The sequence below is a fragment of the Rhea pennata genome, chromosome 1 (assembly GCF_028389875.1).
Source record: "Rhea pennata isolate bPtePen1 chromosome 1, bPtePen1.pri, whole genome shotgun sequence".
In the NCBI taxonomy this organism is placed as follows: domain Eukaryota; kingdom Metazoa; phylum Chordata; class Aves; order Rheiformes; family Rheidae; genus Rhea; species Rhea pennata.
Window position 1 is genome coordinate 50,559,394 of NC_084663.1, and position 20,617 is coordinate 50,580,010.

General features: G+C 40.3%; 1 protein-coding gene across 1 annotated transcript; it reads right to left on the reverse strand.

Moving 5' to 3' along the window:
- Nucleotides 1-1,065: 1,065 nt before the first annotated feature.
- HAL (histidine ammonia-lyase) lies at nt 1,066-17,913 on the reverse strand. Its single transcript, XM_062568342.1, has 20 exons — nt 17,667-17,913; nt 17,166-17,226; nt 16,964-16,991; nt 16,598-16,672; nt 16,428-16,500; nt 16,262-16,328; nt 16,032-16,069; nt 15,825-15,950; nt 13,010-13,149; nt 11,443-11,490; nt 10,569-10,716; nt 10,390-10,485; nt 10,215-10,273; nt 9,307-9,387; nt 8,309-8,374; nt 8,059-8,224; nt 2,881-3,015; nt 1,700-1,808; nt 1,527-1,596; nt 1,066-1,215 (listed from the first exon to the last, which is right to left on the reverse strand). Exons 1-20 carry the CDS (start codon nt 17,911-17,913, stop codon nt 1,066-1,068), a joined length of 1,983 nt encoding a protein of 660 aa, XP_062424326.1.
- Nucleotides 17,914-20,617: the final 2,704 nt, after the last annotated feature.

Below are 20,617 nucleotides of genomic sequence, written 5' to 3' on the forward strand. Positions count from 1 at the left end.
GGCTGCTCCTTGCAGCATAGCTGCCTGCCTAGGTAGTTACCCAGTTCTCTTGGGAAAATTTCCAACGCATGCTGAACCCCTGCAGCTGTGGTTATCAAGCCAGTACTGCCAAGGCCCCAATTTTAAACCAGCCTTTAGACGCTGTCACTGCACTACCACATAGGCACATGCTAAATGTTGTAACACAGAGCAGGTTACAATGTGTGAGCTGGAGGTTGCCTGATGAGCCTGGGAATTCCAGACCTCAGTGCTGCTGGTTCACATCTCCCACTCCTAACCTGCTTCCCTCTCCTGGCCTCTTTTAGTTTCTAAACTAAGCTTTTGCTTTAAATTTTCATCACTACACAAGAAAGAAAACCACACTGTTACAGCAGCATGTGAATCCTCACTGTATTTATTGTAGATGTGAGCCTATGGGCTCCTTTGTAAAACTGCATTAAGTATATAGTCCATCATCAGAATGCAGGATACTTGTTCTGGAACAGTGATGTTCATAATATGTTTTTATGCACACAACTTATTTGATTTGTGAAGCACCTGCTCTAAAGATGTTACAGAGGAATCTGTATCTCACATGTGATCCTCACCTTTGTGGAAGAACAAAAGCAAGAAGAATTAAAGCATCAAAAATAACTTTGCTTGTGTCAGAACATAGTGTACCACATTACCGAAACAAAAAGTGGGTGAGAATATCAAATCTAGGATGTTCAGTATAATTGCCACAGATAAAAAGAGAAAACAACTGAAGAGCTGACAAAAATACAGGAGGTATCATACAAACATTCACTAGTTCTTTCACTGGTTTGAACAGGGGTCTTAATGTGCTGTGTTCAGAAGCTCAGGAAATTCAATTGAATTCAATGTCATGATTGTCCACACCATCATGACAAAACTGTCTTTTACACAGGAAACTGGTAAGGCATTTCTCTACTATCGGTATGTGCTTCTGAGCTAGACAATCAGTTCCTCTGCATCCCCAGAAGAAACCATGATGAATTCTAGTAGAACAGCCATCCCCAAAAAGGTCCTGGAAAGGATCTACTCTCTACCAGATGACAGCAACTATTAAAGTTCATCCTGATGACTGCGATCACAACTAACACATGTATTCATTACCAGTGATCTCAGGGTAAAGGCTGTTGGTGAAACAGGTCTCGATTCAGGGATATGTTCCCTCCTATACTTTTCAATGTAAGGTTCAGCCACTTCCCACACCTGCAAAAGCAGAAAGTGAACAACAGAATCAGAAACAAAACAAAGAATTTTCCTTCAGACTTGGTCAAATATCAACACACAATTTCAGGAAGCTGTGCAAACATTACTGGGAGGGAACTAAGAATTTCAAACCAATGTAAATAAGCTGTATGGGACCAGCAGAAACAGCGAGGCAGTCAGTGAAGTTAGGGAAGAGCACATAGATGAAGTGGCTGAAGCCAGGCACTGAACATACTGAGGAATATTTCCAAAGTGGAGCTGCAGAGTACTCCTGAGGACTGATCATACAGCACATGCCAAAAAACACTTGCCTTCTGCTCTACCAGCAGCCTGTGAGCTGCTTCAATGTCTGGGGCCATGAAGCGATCCTTCATCCATGGCCTGGAAGGAGACACACGGAGAACATTGGCCAAACATTAACCACGCCACAGTCAGCAAGTCTCCAAAGTGGTAACTGCTGGGCAACACATTTATCTGATCTTACCTCACAACAGAGCGCACAAGGTCGTAGACTTTCTCCAATGGGGTTGTCGTTCTCAGAGGGCGTAGGAATTCAATGCCCTGGCAGGCTGCAAGCAGTTCAATAGCCAGGACTAGCAAATCAAAACAGTGGGAGAGAGATCTTGAGCACATACAGCCCAACGGGAAGTTTCATTTATAAAACCTGGAGTTGTTCTAGCTAATGTGATATTGTTTCAAGTAATATGAAAAGACCCACTGTGGATCCACACACTGGACAGGCAGCCCAACAGCAGGGTCATTTTATGGATGGTGCTGGGGGATGTATGCAGCACTGCAAAAAGCACATTCTGGGTGGTCTGCCATACAGACTTTTCAATGTGCCAAGCACTCCCAATTACCACAGTTTTAAATCCATAAAAAATCTCGTCCAGGGTATCTTAAATACCCCAACTAATGGGCACCATAAATCAGAAAGCTACAAGGAAAGGGCCTTGAGCCATAAAAGAAAGTTCTGCTGATGCAGCTTGCAAGAGCACAAGTCCATGCAAAAGCACTGATAAAATTACAAGGGCTTCAAAGCATATTCTTTCTGGAAAAGTTTGCACAAAATCTTCCCACCTCACACTGGATTAGTAATTGGCATTAGTTTCTTATTTTCATACGAACCATTTTAACTCAAATAAACTGTTTCTAAGACACATTGTTTCTGCAGTTACAAACTCATTAATCTGCACATGAAAACAAAAGTTTTATAGTTTTATAGAACTTTAAGTCTTCAGACCATTGAAATTTATAAACTTATGTGGGCAAACACATTTGTTATTTTTGTGCTATGCATTGCTCTGGTTTTCCAGTAACAGCTTACACACGTATCTAAGAACCCCTTCTGCCAAAAAAAAAAAAAAAAAAAAAAAAAAAAAAAAAAAAGAAGAGCAAGAGAGAATTGTTTTTTCTTCTAAGCAGAAGAAGAGAAAAGATCTTTGCTGACTGTTCTGTAGCAAGCAGTTTTATTTCACAAGAACACTCAACTCTAGGTTTACCTTATCTCTGTTAGAAAGATCCAAGTGCTTGTAAAAATATATACTTCATACAGTATCTTTGAATAGCTCTTTCAGATGCTTTCTTGAACTCTTCTTTTTTAAATGATGATAGCTAGAAAGAATGTCATTAATATCATAATCTGGTTGCATATAGTAGATTTACCTTGTTCCACATGTTCAATAACTCTCAAAGCTTTCCTTGCAGCCCATCCTCCCATTGATACGTGATCCTCTGTAGCAGCACTGGTTGAGAGAGAATCCACAGAAGAAGGGTGGCACAAGGCTTTATTCTCAGAAACTGCAAAAATCCAGTGCAAATAAATGGGAGACAGAAAGGGCGAAGGGCACTATAAGCAACAGCCAACCTGGATGGAGACTGCAGCAAAGAACCCATCCACCATGTCAAGCTGCAGCAGAGAATCCAACTACTACACCTCTTTCAAGAATGCATTAATATTTTAACTCTACTGAATAATAAATGCCTTACAAAATAACCTTGCCTCTGAAAAAAAATTAGCGATATCAGTCTTTGGATTCAAATACAAAAAGACTGCTCACTCCTCCTCCTTCTCCATATTTGTGTTGTTCTGGTTCAAAGGTCTAATGGAAACAGAAGAAAGAGTGGACGGCATAATCAAAGTGCAAACCTAGGAATGGTCTTGCCTATTACTTTAAGTCAAGTCTTTACAAAGAGCATTGTTCACTTAGTTTTTATTTCAGTCATGGATACTGACCCTAGTACCTCTAGTTTTAAGAGGAAAGCTAGAGCATCTGACCTTTCTCACCTGTTCTGAGACATTTCCAGCACCTGCAGCAGAGCAATGCTGCAGGAGCATGGTACCTGTCCTCTCCCACCACTCCTCACCTCACCTCGCCACAAGGCTGCACAGGTCCCCGTCCAGGCACACACACACCTGAAAGTCAGAGCGTGCTGGCTTTGAAAGACCAAGTGCTCACACTCGGATCTGACATCTAGTGTAATCCACTCTTACGCAAACTGCATCCAAAAGCAAGGGGAATTGGCCACCACAAGGACTGTAGGCGCCATCCTAAAGTTTGAAGCTGAGAATTGCTCTTGAGAAGAAACAAAGCCCGTATTCGCATGCAGCGAGAGCACTGTGAAACTCTCACCGAATTAGGAGCTCCAGAAAAGCAGCAAAAGCAACAGAGGTGGTAACACCAGCTGCAACCCAGCGATGCAACCCAGCGCAGAGCTCTGTTGGAGGGTTCAGGCAAGCAACAGCAGGCCCCGTAGAGGCAGCAGTTCAGCCTGGCAGGCACAGTGCGACCAAAGAGGAAGGGAGAGAAGCATCCACGAACACTGCAAGTGATCTGCAAATTTTTTTGAAGCTTTATTAAGATCTCTGGGAGTGCACAACACTAGCTGATACAGAACCACCCTAGAAAATGGCAGTGTGACTTAAAAATAACAATAGTAACACTTTTTTTTTTTTTTTTTTAAGGACTAAAATCAGAATTCAAAGGGCATTTTTTTGAAAATTCATGGTTATTTTGACCAGCAAAAAATTACTTTAATCCATGAACTTCTGGATCTGGTGGCAGTCATGAGGTTGGAGGCTTGGCAGTCGTTTTCATTCCCCATGTCAGAGTCCCAAGAACAACCCAGAATCCCTACCTCCAGACTGCAAAACTGAGCTCTGTTCAGTTGATGTAACTGCCAGATGAGCCAGGCTGCGATTCCCAGCACCTGAAGCCAAGCGACAGCTAGACCCTGAAGCCAAAATAAACTCTGTCCAGCCAAAAGGAGAAGTCGTCAGTCTTCAAAAGCTCATATTCCTGTCCCACCTTTAAAACCAGCCTGTGGGCAGAGTTCTTCTATTACAATAATTTAGTTCATTGACTGTTTTTTTCAGGATATTTATCTACTCATTTACCTCTTTGTCTATTTGCATCTATTGTTTATAATTTATCCTCTACCTATTATATGTTTATCTTCACATTGGCTCGTGCTTTCCTGAACCTGTGAACTGCGATGTGCCAGTGTCCTTGTCACGCTTTAGCCATGAGTACTGGAAAATCAGGTCCCACCAGCCTAAACACTGGGGTCACAGACTTTGCAAAGAAGCAGTAGCAAAGGCCTTCATGGCCCTTGGACTACAGCAGATTAGACTGACATCACCAGGGCTGCAGTGAAGCTTAGCTCTTCCTCTGCTCTTTGGTAATCAGCACCATATTTTTTTTGAACAGATATCGATCACTTTAATCTCATTTGTAGTAGAGCAATAGACCAAACTAATGAGTGGACCCAGAAGACCTTAAAAGTAATCCCTTTGCTAACCTAATCTTACTTAACTTGATGAAACATCTTCCTGGTATATCAGTATCAAACAAATTTCAATTGAGGACAAAGTTAGAGGAGTACATTGCTGTTTTTGACTCTCAACAGTTGACACTAGCAAGACAGCATGATCAGCCGCAAACCTGCAAACAGTAACTTAGCAGGTGATTCTGGACCCCTTGAAAAATTGCAGTAAAAGACATGAGAGCTCTAACTTCCACTGGACCACAGCGGCAAACACAGTTCAAAACAAAAGAGAAGAACTAGGATGATAGTGAGGTTTGGACTGATTCATCTCTTCTCCCCTCCTGCTATCCCAACCTGATGTTTTTTTCCCCTCAGTGGCAAGAAAACAAGGGGTTAAGAACAATCTGCAGCTTCAGAATACAAATAGCTTTAACGATGACTAAAGGATAACCAGCACCTCTGAGGGCACTGGATGATTTTGAAGAGTGAATGGTGAAGTCTTTCCCAGGATGATGAAGTAGCTCTATTCAGACAAAGGTACAGAAAATAGCGATATTATAGAAGACATTTGCAAAGATGTAGCAGCTATGCCAGAACAGTAACAGTCAGAAACAGCAGCAGAAAATTTCAAAGGATCTATTAACGACACTTTTTTTGCAGCACACTTGGATGCTGGAATATCAATGTACGCCACAAGTCAAGTACCTAACATTTAGAGTTACTACCCCAGTCCTAATTTCATGCTACCTGACAAGGACTGAAAAGCCGTTGCTTATTCTAAGAGAGAAACAATCTGATGGAGACAGAGCCATATTCATCTGGACCATCTGCTAACTGCCACTAAGACTGCATCTAGAAAAACACACACCTCTTCCCTTTCTCTCTGTATTGGAAATAGGGGTAGAAGAGGAATGATGGGAAAAAAAATCTTGCATAGTGAAAGTGTCCATTAATGGCACAAAATTAGTCATAAACACAGATGGGGACACCATGTGACAAAGTATCTGAGCAATGAACAGTGTTATGAACAGTGTTCTGAAAGCTAGGAGAAGCCTTCAAAGAGATCAGTTCATACTCCTGTATTAGTCAATAGCTGCCTACCTTGCAGCGAGGAGTACCGGAGTATGTACAAACATCCAAGCTGGCATCTAGCTAACTTCATGGCTCTTGTCAGCAACGAAGCTCTCACAGACTCTCTGCCTGAATTTGCTTTCACTGATGTCACCGTTTGCCTCAGCTAACTAGACTGAAGGGATATGAGTGCTTTGATGGATCTTTTTCAGTTATACCTCCCAAATGCAGCCTCTCTCCTGTGCAGAGAGTACTAATCCTAGTATGCATTATGCTGACGTAGCTCTAGATGGGCTGGGAAAAGGGTTTGACCAGGAGTAACAAGGAAAGTCATGACACACAGACTCTAAGCAGCGGTATCTCAAGTTGGACTCCTTTTCTCCCAGGAGAATGACGCTGGGTGAGTCACACTGCAGTCAGAACAGGCAGCAGCCCCTACTAATGGCCCCACTAATCCTTAAACTGGAAGGTGACTCTTTGCACCAGCAAAATGCAATTTTAGCCTGGAGTACCATCCTGAGGGAAAACACTAACATGGATGCTTTCTCACAACAATAAAGTATCCCTATAATGAGATCCCAGCAGTAAACGTGAAAGACTTATTCACAGTGGCCAGCATCTTAGCCATTGCTTAGACACTTAGCCCTTTAGAAAAAGCAGCAGCAACTTTTCTTTGAGACTCCTATATGGACATCATTTGTCAATCACAACTAATTACATTAATTAAATATCCACAGCCTGTTTTGTCAGCTCATAACACTCTCAACAGTATGTTTCGAACAAACTGTCCAGCCTTTTCTTATTGAAAGAGAAGAGAATGGCTCCTTTAATCAGAACAACTCATTAACGCTAGGTGACCCATAGAAAGATGAAAGCATCCAGAAAACTACCCCATATAATAGAGACCTTCAAGAAATTGCTTCCTAGAAGGGTTTGTTGATTTGCTTTCTGAGACAGTCTGTGAAACAGTTGGTGGGATCTAATGGAAGCAGGGAATATGTATGCACTTGTATGTCAGTCGTGGTGACCTACAGTAAGGTCCCACCATCCAGTTTTTAGCAGGACTGCATACCTTTATTTCCAGCTATAGCTCCTCTGCTAGTCTGGATCTTCTTCAGAGCAAACTTCTGTCTTTAAATGTAAAATAGATAGGAAGGAAACAGGGGGAAAGGAAAGAGGTCCAATATCACCTAGCAGTTTTTCAATTTCATTGCTAGACAAGTTGAGCTTCGTTTATTTAGCATCAATGATTCCTTTGCTTTTCTTCTCTCTCTTTTCACTACATCCTTCTATCCCTTTGAAGATGTGCCTATTTTATTGGGCTCCTCCAATTACAGTCCCTGATAACTCCAGTCTCCTGCAGCTCATAGAGTCCAAAACTGTTTTTTGTACTTGGCTGTCAGATGGAGACACTGAGTATTAAGAACATCAGACCCAACAGTCTTAAATTTGAGACAAATGGTGTCCCTGGTGCTAACAAGAAATGAGGAATGAAGGTACTACACTATTTAGAGATCGTAACTATTCAAGTAGAGGTTCTACCTTCAGCAGAGACACTCAGACAGACATTTGTACTTGTTCCCTGGAGTGTTTGCTATTAACTTTATAGTCCTATCTGAGCTGATTTGCAGGTTCCTGGATGCAAAGCTGCCACTGGATTTCAACTAGAGTTTTTGTGTTGACCATTCTGTAAAGCAGAGTGCTGCCCACTTTTCCCACTTTTAAGTGTGCACGCATTTCCCTGTGAAATGCACCAAGTGGTCTGTGTGCTCAGAGAGCTAAACACGTTCATGGATCAATGCAGAGTAAAAACTTCTGAGCTGAAATAATTACAGCTGCACTAGACACTCAACCTTTGCATCCAGACAGCTCAAAGCATGCAGAAAAGAGGTGGGGAACATTTACGAGTGATATCCCTTTATATTTACAATCAAATTACCACTCTATCAATATATATCGGTCTTTCTATTTCAACTCTCTTGATGAAACTGCTTCAGCACTCACCCAGGGCAGCTGCTGTGCAATGGGCAATCATGAAGCCAGAGTTAAGACCTCCTTCAGTTACTAAAAAGGCAGGGAGCTCACTGAGTGAGGGGTTGCAGAGTCTCTCAATTCTTCTTTCACTAATTGCAGCAAGTTCATGTACACCAATTGCCAAATAATCCAGAGCCTATAAAAAAGATCTCGTTGTTATATCAGATGACAGAAAAAAAGATCAAAAACTAAAATACTTTTTTTCTAAATGTTTAATTACCTTTGCAGGATATTCACCATGAAAATTTCCTCCAGAAATGGTCTCTTCTCTTTGAGCAAACACCATCTTTAAGGAGAAGCTAAGGCACGAACATGAATAAAATACTGCTTACATGACAGATACCTCCAAGTAATCAGAATGTCTTCTGTAATGGAATTTTCATGCTAATGTGTTTTTCTTTGCAAGTACGCTGTTTTACATCTGCACGTTCACTTTTCAGAAAACGAAGATCGAATCTCAGTTCTCCAAACTTGTAGACACAGTTCTAACATGTATTTTATTAAATGGACTACATGAGATGAGATGTTTGATCAAAGTGTGAAAACTATTAGGGGTGCAAAGAAACACATGTGCTTGGATCCTAGCATATTTCTCTGTCTCTAGCATATTTCTGTCTACCAGTTGCTTGGTAGACTCTCTCCAAGGTAGGTAGTAAGGAGTGACACTTATCAGCTACTAATATGACAATAAATACAGCATCTTTACACTGATGAGGGGAATCCAGCCTTGCTCAGAGTGCCAATACAAGGTCTGTGCACAGTGTTTACCAGATTGAACCACAAAGAGGTTTGCAGACCACACACATTTTTTGTGCCTTCCATGACTGAATCCAAATCTTGCCCTGAAATGCATTTTTTCCAATGCTGCACCACTAGATGTTTCACGTGACAAGCCACTATCAGTCTAAGTCCATCTGGTTGCCAAGTCTCATCTACCTACACATTCAATATAAGTGCTTAGAATCGCATGTAGGAAGCACTTAAACGTGTTAAACTTTATGTTCAAGTAATTTCTTCATCCCAACACACACTTGTATGCTCCAATACTTGACACAGTTACAGTCTGTTACACTGAGACTGTTGCTTTTGGAACTAACGGTAGCTATTGACTGAAGCCAACTCTGAATTTCAACCTCAGATACAAATAGTTATTTAGAAGGAAAAGATAAAAAAGGTCCAGCAAAATTTTATGGAGAAATTAAATCATCAAAAAGATACAGGGTTATCCGTAGCACTATTGATTTCAGTCATCATGATGTCCTTCACAAAAGCAATTGTATCATTTACCACTCCGTGAACCTAGAACAAAAGACATCAGCACCAGAGCTTAGCATCTGTGCTTAGTTCACCTTCAGCATGATGATCCAGGTGCAGATGCTATCTTTCCCATTATCCCAATCTCTACATCCACACATGAAGATAGTCTTAGATTTGCTCTGAAAATCACGAGCATTGCCATTGTGGGACACTGCCCATCCTGGACACCTGAAAGACTACATTTACATTCATTATGGCAGTATTGCTAAGATGACCATCTGAATGTGTCATTCTTTACGTATTTGGGACATTTTACCCAAAATGGAAGACAAGAAAATTAATATTCTCTTAACTGATGGGGGATAGAAGCGATATTAAGGGAGAACTACCTAAGAAAACCCTCACACAAAATAAAAACTCTCACTGACTAATTACTTAGGCAAATCTTCCACTGATTGTAACAGCTTTGCTCATGCTAAAACATGAGATCAAGTTCATCCAATATGTTTGGGATACAATAGACTCACAAAGGCCAGCTGCTTCTGGAAACATCTTTCCCCAGCTCACGGTCTTAGCATGTAGGCAGAAGAAATCCCTCATGAAACATGCAAATGTGGAAAACAGCATCTTCCTCATGTTTTCTACACTTGGCCTTTTGCAGATCTGAACACAGGCACTGCCTGATGGGTGCAGGCGCTCCCATAGCATGGGATCAACAAATTATATGTCTCTTGTAGTCTTAACTTTGAACAGGGGGAGAAGCAAAATAAAATAGCCTCCTCTAATGGAGTCAGACAATGTATTTCTGAGATGGAAACTTCACCATCACTTGTCTGCTGCAATAAAAGGAAACATAAACCAGTTTTTACCTGAGGGCAGCAGCGCATTGTGTACGCGTCCTGAACTCGATCACAAAATCTATGGCTCTCTAAGAAGAACAAGGGGAAAAAAACAATTATTCCTTACATAAAAGTGTATGCATGACTGCAGAAACACCTAACCTGTCCTGAGTAACTCAGAAGGCTGAAGACTAAGATTTTTCACCTGCTATTTCTGATGGATGATGGTCAGAATCTAAAAGGGACCTGAATCGAAACGCCACTTCAGCCTGCCCACGATGTGGACGCACTGCATGGATGTCTAGTAAAACAAATAAGACTGTTAGGTTTGCCCTCTCTTATCAATAACCATTAGCAAATGGACAGAAGAAGTCCAGTACCAACCTGTATCAAAGGCCCTAGTTGTACCCTTCAAGACTTCAAGTGTAAGGGCAGCAATTATGTCTGCTTGCCTAGCAATAGCGCTGGCTCGTTCAACCGCTTCGCATCCCAGTGAAGTGATCATTTGTGTCCCATTAATCAGAGCCAGACCCTTCAAAGAGAAAGCAGACGTTAAGCAAATTCATTGCAGCTATTCCACATGCTGTGATAATTCCTCATCTCTGTGATAATTCTCTTTCTTAAATCTCTTTTCTTGAAAGACCTTTGTTTTTCTTTAGGACAATCTGGGAAGCTAAGCGTAAGTAGTACAGCTTGACTCGGCCTTTTTGCTACATAAATTGTCAATGGTCACAGCAGACACCCTTGGAACTCCAGTGTGCTGCATGAGGTTTATTTCATGTTATTTCAAACTTAAACCATCAAAAAAAAAAAAGTTTGTCCTCACTGATGCAATATTATTTCAATTTCCACTGACCTGTCGAAACATGGGATATTAAGTGTGGTACCTTCCATTGATGAACGATTGGGAGTAGTAGGAAATGTGGATCAATACCCATTACCATAGAAAAAAAGGACAGAATTCAGTCATTGTCATCTATAGAGGACAGGACGGGACTTCTTTTTTTCCTGGACTGAAACCTGGCACACAAAACTTCTGTGACTAGCTGCAGTTGTGCTGAATCCATAGAAATGCTGCCATAAACCCTACTGGAGAACGGAGTCTCCAGTATGCCCACCACGGCTGACTTCAAGTGCTCTTCTAGATCTTGATTTAAAATGACTGTTAATTCATTTCAGTCATAAATTGTAAGTATAAAGCAGCTAGTGATTGACAAGGCTTGCTTTTCCATTGACTGGCATCTCTATATTTTATTACCTCTTTTGGTTTCAATGTAATTGGTCTCAGACCATGGGCTTCCAGGACCTGTAAAGTAGTTTAATGACAAGGTAATTAATGAAAAATTAATTCTTGGGAAGGTAATTCTGCCTACTGCCTGCCTCAAAGCAGGTTTTGCTTGACATAAGCTGTCCCTTATAAAAGATCCCCTAGGAACTGAAGAGAGAGACAGGATGTCATGCCTTTTCTTTATATTTCCAATGATGAAGAGGCCTATTTAGTTGGTTCTATAAGGCATTTTTCACTCTTGTGAAAAATGAAGGAATAGTATAACCTTGGTTCTGATTGGAGTCCTCTCAACTTTTTCAGATGAACAGATAATAAATCTCAGAGAAGTGTACTTAGAAAGTGGAAAGAACATTGATGCAAGAGACCTTCCCGCCTCTGGAAATGATGCAAGAGACTTCACTCTATTGACAAAAGCTAGTAGAGCAAGAGAGAGAGGATGGGAAGACTGGATGATCTCATGCCAAAAAACACTTCCTGGGGAATCTGGTTTCAATTCCATTCCTGCTACAGAATACTTGTGTGTGCCACCGACCTGATGGACCTGGGCTTCATGTCTCTTCCCATCAATTCTTTCTCATGTTTCCAGACAAATTGGCAGAAAAATGAGATGGTGATGCTCTGAATATATTACATAGGACCGTAATGTAACGAGTCAGGGTCCCCTACAACATCTGAGAACAGGAGGTCCAGGAAAAACTGCCTTGCTTCCTTCTCTGTTCGCCTCGCTGTGTAATTCTCAGCACTTCTCTATCTTACCATGATGGTATGGCTATCAATCCATAAATAAATCTGGTGTTCAAACATTACATGGATAGAAGCCACAGATGTAACACAACAAACTATCAAGAGAGACTTCAGAGAGGCCAGACTTGGAGATATTCACTAGATCAACCTGCTGACTCATTAGTGATAGAATAAAATTTAAAAAATAATTCCATTATAAAACATCTTGCTGTAAAGAAGGATGCTATAAAGGTTCCCTGTGACTATACCAAAAATATCTGCGTATCCACTTAAAAGCCATTATAAAATGCAGTAGAAGCCTCACTAGCAAGTTTCTACCCTCCATAAGTCTCCAGTTACTCTCAGCATTCGAACTTTTTGAATTTGAGGACTGAGGGTTTTGTGCTACAGTGTTGATGTTTACGGAGTTGAAGGTGTAATTGTAGCTCTTTCAGAGCTGGTATCACATCCTGTCTCTTTCTCCGGTTCCTAACCAATGTCACTTGCAGTATCTTGCACTGTGATGTGATATCACCTTGGGGCCTAATAACATGCAGGACATTCATCTAATGTCTATTCCAATGACATATGGGTCAGCATGTTCTGCTCTTACGGATCCACTTTCCTCAAGGTACAGGATGAGCTGCTACAGGCAACCTAGTCCCAATTCAAACTTGCACACAAAATGCAAAGACAAATGTCGTGATTCTGTTTAACAATTCTTAGCACAAACTCTCTTCCTCTCATGCTATATACAATTTGGCAGATGAGCCGGCAAGCAGAAAAAAAGCAATAGGAGCTCTGTGAATCTTACATATTTAGCATCAGCCCAGCCACTCTTTGGAGACCACATCTTTCCCTCTCCGATCAATCCCAGAGCAAGATGAGAGAGGGGGGCCAAGTCTCCACTGGCTCCAACTGTCCCTTTCTCAGGAATATAAGGAAGACAGGATGCTAGAAAGAAAATAAATACAACTCTTATTAGAACTTCCCCTTGATATGCTCCTTGGAAAACAGAGAAGCCAGCAAATGAATGTGGTCACAGCTACATTCTGTAATAACAACTAATGCAATCAACAGCACTACTCTCATTGCAGACCAGGATTTGACCCTGCTCCTAGGCTAGCTGCAGCTTATAAAGAAATCAATTCTCTTCTAAATTAAGTCCCACAAAGTCTGGGAGCACCACTGCTAGTGGTCATTGCATCTAGAATCACATGGCCAGGAAGCTAAAACATTGCTCCTCTCCAGTCACCATCCCAGAGAGCTCAGCTGTGACGAGTTCTTCAGGACTTGTAACCAGCAATCCTGATTCAGGTGTGGGACACCCTGACATCATTTATGATGTCTGTGGAAAACTGAGGTTGACTTTTAAGTTCATCAACCTAGAACCAGAACCGTTGCCATCTTACTCTCTGCTCGGTTAAGGCTTTATCTAAGGCTTATCCAATAGCTTCTGTGCAACTCTTCTTTTCCATCTTGTTCTTCACTTCACTGTCAAGGTTGTGTGTCCTGTTCATGAGAATCAGGTTTTTGGTAGTGTTTTAGTGATCTCAGCATATATAAGATTTCATCACATGTAGAATTGCTAGGGACAATATTTGTACTCCAGGAAACAATAAGCATTATGTGTTCTAGAAGACACGCTTGTAATTAGTCACCATAGTCTGCATCTCCCAGAATATTTCAGAATTTAGAGTCAAGTATCCAACTAAAAACTTAACTTCCTGGACAGATCTTGTATCTGAGAGGATAGCCTTGAATTAGCATGTGCTTAATATTTCCATACTAGAATAAAAAGTCACATTAGTTCTGTCCTACAACAACCTGATTTACTAAACTTCCACTAAGTAAGATTTGCAAAATGGCTTTTACTGAAGATAGATTAAAGGGATCTGCTTTTCAAAGTGCAGGTGTTTAGCATCTTCAGGAAAAACAGGTCTTTTGAACTGAACACCCCAAATCACCCAAAACATACATCAGAGGACGCACCTGCTGAGGTCAAAGCTAACAGTTAATTTCTCACATCACTAAACATCAAATAATGCACTGAATCCATCTTCAAACCTTCTTCCCCAATCCTCTGAGCCCTGAATGTGTGGAAACGAACAAGCAGAGCCCAGGGAACTATGGAAAAAGAAGGAGTTAGCCTTTTTTTTTTTTTTTTCCTTCTTCTGCAGATTTAAATACTGAATTCCAATTCCTTCACTCACTGTGGGGAAAGGAACACTGGTTAATAGAAGGGAGCACAAAGCCTGTATTCTTCAGACCTAACTTTTATAAACACGGCTCTTCCATCACACATCTGGTCTGTAACCCCAGAACAATCTTCCATTCTATGGTTAAAAAAAAAGGAGGAGGAGGAAGATTGAATCTAACACTCACATACAGTGCAGAATCAAATGAAAGACCTCTGACTGGAAGCTTGTATTTATCCTCAAAATAAGCACTGCACGGAGAGATGCTCCTCGCTTGTCACTGCCTCACCAGAGGGACCATCGATGAACAGCAGCTAACGAACAGCAGAGCCCCCCCTTCGGTTTTCCTCCTGAGGCTTCCAGCAAGCCATTACAGCTTTAACTGTTTTCATAGCTGGGGCGAGGTGAGTAGGTGGCCATCCGTGCAGTTCTGCAAGCCTTAGCTGGCAGTTCCAGCTCACAAGCGCCTGTGCACGTCTGAACCGATCTACTCCCAAAAACAGATACTGCTCAGTGGGCCGGCTCAGCAAACACCAACATAAGCAATTTTTTATGTGCTAATAGCCCCACTCAGAAATCCCAGCACATATATTTTGGCACATATGTCAGCATGCACCTTATAGGACAAAAATTAGGGACCTGAATCTCTATAAAAGCACTTGTCCCGAGTTTAAGTCATGTTCTTCACAGGTTAATTAATAGCCCGTCACAGCCGTGAAGTACCACCATTTAGAACAACGTTCAGTGTTTAAAAGACATGTAAATGCCACCCTGCTCGGCCCAAGGGTCATTAGTGGTCTTGTGAGTTAAGTCACTTGGTTTTATAACAGATAGTAGAGTAACAGCTCCACAGTTTGAGTAACCTGCCTGTAATATTTCACGTAGGATTTACCGTTCGGTATAGAAACGGCTCCAGCTCATTGTTACCCTCGGCCTTTTTGCGAACAGGAAGCCTGTCGTCTTGACAAACCCTACGTCCAGAGCATGCTTGCTACAAGTTCACAAGGAGTTCTCTTTCCATAGCAGAAAATAAATGAAATAATGTCAAGTTTGCACTTAGAGCTGGGGCTGAACTGGGATATAGATTATCCAGGTTCGGTTCATGTTTCGGCCACAAACTTGCTGCCTGGTCTGGAACTAATCATCTAGACTTTCAGTGGTTAATTTTCCAAACACCTGCCTGCTGCATCCTTTCTCTGAGCCCTCCTGTCACCTCTAGGATCTTTGGTCCTGGAACGGTCTCTAGCTATGAGCTTGGACATTGCAGACCAGAGCGTAGCTCCGGTTTTGACCTCTTGGCTACTGAGTAGAGAGCACAACTGCCCCAGCTTGACTCACTGAGTTACATCCTTCTACTAATGAAACAGTTAAAATAAAATAAAATAAAATAAAGAGGTGTGAGTGTGGATTTTCTTTAAACATCCTTTTTACCATTAAATGCTTCTATAACTTGCTGGAGAGTTTCTAAGGATATTCCACTGTATCCTTTTGCTAGGACATTGATCCTCAGTGCCAACAGCATGCGAGATCTCTCTGGGCTCAAAGGTTTGCCGACACCTGAAACGATAACAGTCTCGGTTACTAACCCCAGTATCAACAGCGACAGAAAAGAGAAAACATCAAGCAATTTCTCACTACCTGCAGAATGTGAACGAACTAAATTCACCTGGAGCTCCCTATGAAGAAAAAAAAATCATGTGAAAACCCAAATAAGACTTTCAAAGCAAATATTTTGCACAAAGCAGAGAGAAATGTTGAAGCAGCCCTCTGAACTAAAAAAGTATAAAAATACAGTGTAGAACTGCTCCTTCTTAAATGTATATGTCTTCTGAAAAGAAAGAAGGGAGAAATGCACATACATAACTTACCTAAGCTTATTATTTGGAATGACTGTTCGGGCAAACTTCCCAAACCCCGTGGTAATTCCATAAACAACTGAAAGACACAATCATTTCTGGGTAAGGAGAGAAGCCAATAAAGTTATCTAAACAAACTGAAAAAAACAATTAATAGTTAGAGATGAAAAATATATACCCGTCTGCTCTTTTACGATCCTTTCAATCACTTCTCTTGATTGCTTAACTTTCACTTCAGCCTCAGGTGTGAGCTAGAAAACAAATATTTTCAATGTTAGTTATCTATCGTTGTTTAATCATAAAGGGATAAATATATAATTTCTAGCCACATTCATTCAGAATCTTTACCTTTATCTTGTAGAGCCCCTTCCCTAAATTCACCAAGTCCTCTGTTGTTAAACTGTTCCCATCTAAAGAAATATACTGCACAAAAGAATCACATTTTAATCTGGGATACATGTAAAGTTGCTTAATGACCAGCGTTAAATAAAAATACAGCCAAAGCTCAGCAGTGATAGGAAGCTCACTCATGCTCTCATTTGTAAGGCGGGAACTCTCCAACAAAAACGTAAGAAGCAAATTACAATTTTGATTCTCAGACCTAGCAAATTGAACGGCCAGTGATGCTGGGAACGCTGCACTTGATAAACTCTCAACAAGTTTTGATGAATAGTAAGATCATTTCTGAGCTGTAAAATTGTTTGCAAGTCCTACCTGTTCTGGTTCTCGATATTTGCTATACCTGAAAGTTCTGTAAAGGAAAATAGAGGGCAAACATAATTTCACAGGCAGCAGCCATTTGAATAAAGCTGCCACCACATTCTACAGAGGGAGGAATGCTAAAAGAACAGGGAAATATAGAAAATTGTAAATCTAGAATTATAAAAAAGTTCACAAAAAAATCCAAAAAGGATACAAATGAACTCCTTCTGGTTGAGACGGTATGAAATCTGGAGACATTATATCTCCTTCTATAACTAGAAGAAATATGTAAAATAAACACAAACAGCATTAAATTGTACTTTGCGTATAAAGGAATTATTTATTCACGATAATACACAGCAATAAGGATTTTGATTTGCAGTCATATTTCTCTGCTTCTAGGAAAGTAACAAGTGACTATATAGTTGTTTAAGGTACTCTAAAAGCAAAAGCAAAACAGTTCAACCCTTAGACACATAGTCTATATCATTTACAAGTACAGTGCATACAGTATCACATGCAGATAATGTATACCAAAACCTATAGCTTCTTTATAAATTATATTTCTGCTCTTAAAAACTACAGTAGCATTTTAGCATTTTTCCGTAAAATCTTACACACTATTTCAGGAGCAATTTTAAATAAACATACCCGATGCACTGACTCACATGCCAAACATCATCGCTCTGCGACGCATTGCTTAAGGTTCGCTTACCGACTTCGACAAACTCGTTGTCCTCCAGGGCATTCTCCACTGTGTCTTCAAGGTCCAGCAAGCCAAGCCCCTTGCACCTTCGAATGTAAAATTTTACTTCTTCCACCGACGTAAATCCCCCATTATCAGGTTTGTTTTTCATATACCGTCTCACAGCCTCCTTTCCCAGCCAGCTGATAGTGTTGGTGGGGTTTTGGCAAGGTACTGCTAGCCATTCTCCTCGGACGTGCACTGTGTATCTTGGCATGCTTCCCCTCTGAAATCGTGCCTCGACTGAGAAGCGCCGCGCTCTCAATCAGCCTTACGTCCGCCACGCGACGGCCTCGAGAGCTCTACCTAGCTGGACTCCAACATCGCAATCAGAAAAAGGCAAAAATCCACCCCCAGGAGATCTTTGCAAATAAGCCAGATCGATACATTCAGCTGACTTTGTCCAATCAAACCAACGCTAGGGAGCACACCCTTTTCCTGGAAGGGGAAAAGGAACCCGCTAGCACAGGAGCTTTTTCCGAAGATCATACCAGAGATATAAAAACAGGAGCTAGAGTTTTCGCATCAAGAAAAACAAATAAATAGGAGTAAGTTGGAATGCGGCTGTTTTAAGACCTTAAAGGTTTAACAAGAGTTAATGGCGTTCTTACGTGGCAGTAGATCATACTAACAAATATCTCCGTAAAGGACAAGGCTGGAAGACACTTGCCCCATTACTGATTGGTAGCAGCTGCTGGGACTGAAAGGAGACTAGATTATACTAGATTATATCCTTGCATCTCTGTCAAGGGCAGGATGAAGCAGGCTGGCAGTGCAGAAATAAATCTCCTTTGCTCATTCCCACGCTGAAATTTGAGAACGTAGTTTTGTATTGCAGATGAAGAAAAGAATTCATAAATCTCCCTCCATTATCCTAGAATTTATCCTCTGGAAAATTGTTGCTGTAACTGGTACCAACAACTGGTAGATTACACCTGCACATTTCTGAGCCTTATGCTGCTATACCAAGTTTTCTTTACAAACACAGCGAAAGAGGAAAAAATGCGCAGAAATACAGGTGATAATGGTGCTAAAATAAAGTTTAACAATGACTCTGTCCACATAGAAACCATAGATACCATATCCTTAAGGTATAGCAACACATTTCTAGTTCATGCTATCCAAAATATTCTTAGCCACCAAAAGGACTACTATAAAGCGCACTCAATCGGGATGACTTATTATAGGAATAAATCTTGCTGGAGATTGTCACCCAGGTAGAGACTTTAGCCAATGCCACAGCAGAGTGGAACGGCACCAGTGAAAGACGTGCTGGCCTCTACTTTTGCCCCAGCTCTGACAGCAAGAGACTAAGAGTACTCGGCAGTCTGAATTCCAATGGCTAAATCTAGACAAAAGACATGGGCCTTCGCAAGAAAAAAAAGTTGCCCCAAAGGAAGTAACATAGCAAATATTTCTAAAACCAAAGGCAGTAGCTTTCATTACAATTTGATAGCTTGAACCAGAATCTTTTAAAACCAGGTACTCTCTTCCATCAGAATCTTGTCCTTGCTCATTCAGGTGACGCGGTAGTACAAGCCTTATTAGATTTTGGGAGTGAACAAAAGGAACTGTGGAAAGATAAAATCCGAAATACAGAAAAAAATGCTTTTCAGTCAGTTTCCCACCAGAAGTTATCATTCAGAAGTATAGCAAGAAGAGAGCGAATGGCTCCTTAAATCCTTAACTACTTAAATTGTTAAAGCTTTCCTGTATTATTAACTCACAAAGGAATTACTATTTTAGTTCAAAAAAAAAGTAATTTTTTCCGTATTTCTTAAAGGCTATATAGGCACAAATTTAATAAAAATAATTTAAACTGATTTTTGAGCTTTAATATCCTAAAGGTTAATTTTTCTATCATTTTTAATTAAACTATTTAGAAGAGGTTAAGACATAATACAGGTTAGAGTTTAATGGAGCAACGCCGGGTGCCTTGAATCAACAAATTTTAACAAGATATACTCATGTCTTAATTCATATTAGAACTACTAACATGAAAAGATAAATCTTCTGCTAAAATAAGTAATTTCCTATAAGTTTAAACTAATCAAAACTCAGAAGTAAATTAATTGATACTCTCCACTCACATTCAAAGCACTGTTTTTAGATTCACTATATTTGGTATTCTTCCTCCTTCAAAGGGATAATTTTTTCTCCTGTTCTTGTTACTCCTTGATCTGGTGTTACTTCTATTCCAATTAATCTTATTTACACAAGTTTTTTATTTTCATGAAAAGTTTTTCGGATGTCGTTCTTCTCAAATTCACTTAAAGGAACTACCTATAGATGGCAGTATCATAACAGTTTTACCTAAACTATCAACTACTGTACTTGGACTAAAGTGCTGAAACAATTGCAATAACCAATCTTCCTATTCTTTTTGTGTTCCTTTTCTCCTAATTGCTATATTAGTGTAAGTTATTGGTCATGCTAGAATTCCTTAAAAATGAAAATATAAAATAACATTCAAGTCAAATCCAGGATGGAAAGACTTGGGCTGCAGTTCCCCTGCAACATTAGAAATTTTTTCTAAAATGGGTTAAAGTGGGTTGAAATAATTTAAATAAGCCACTAAAAGCATAGCAAGATACCTCAGCTTTGTTAAAAAAAACAAATAAGGTATTTCAGCTGACAAATTATTACTGCACTGCATAGGATCTAATAGGCATACTTGAGTAAAACCACCATGTTGTGATTAATGTGAAGAATTAACTAATATTACAAGGCCATGATAAATCAGGATAGAATGAAATTATGCTCAAACACTATAATGTTGTGATCCAGCCAGGTCTTAATAATCTTTTTGGACCCACAGTATTTTACATCATGCAAAAAATTTCTCTCACAGCAAAGTAAAAATTTTTTACAATAAAATTATTTTGATACTTTTTGTACAAATTAATACAAAGACAAGTAGA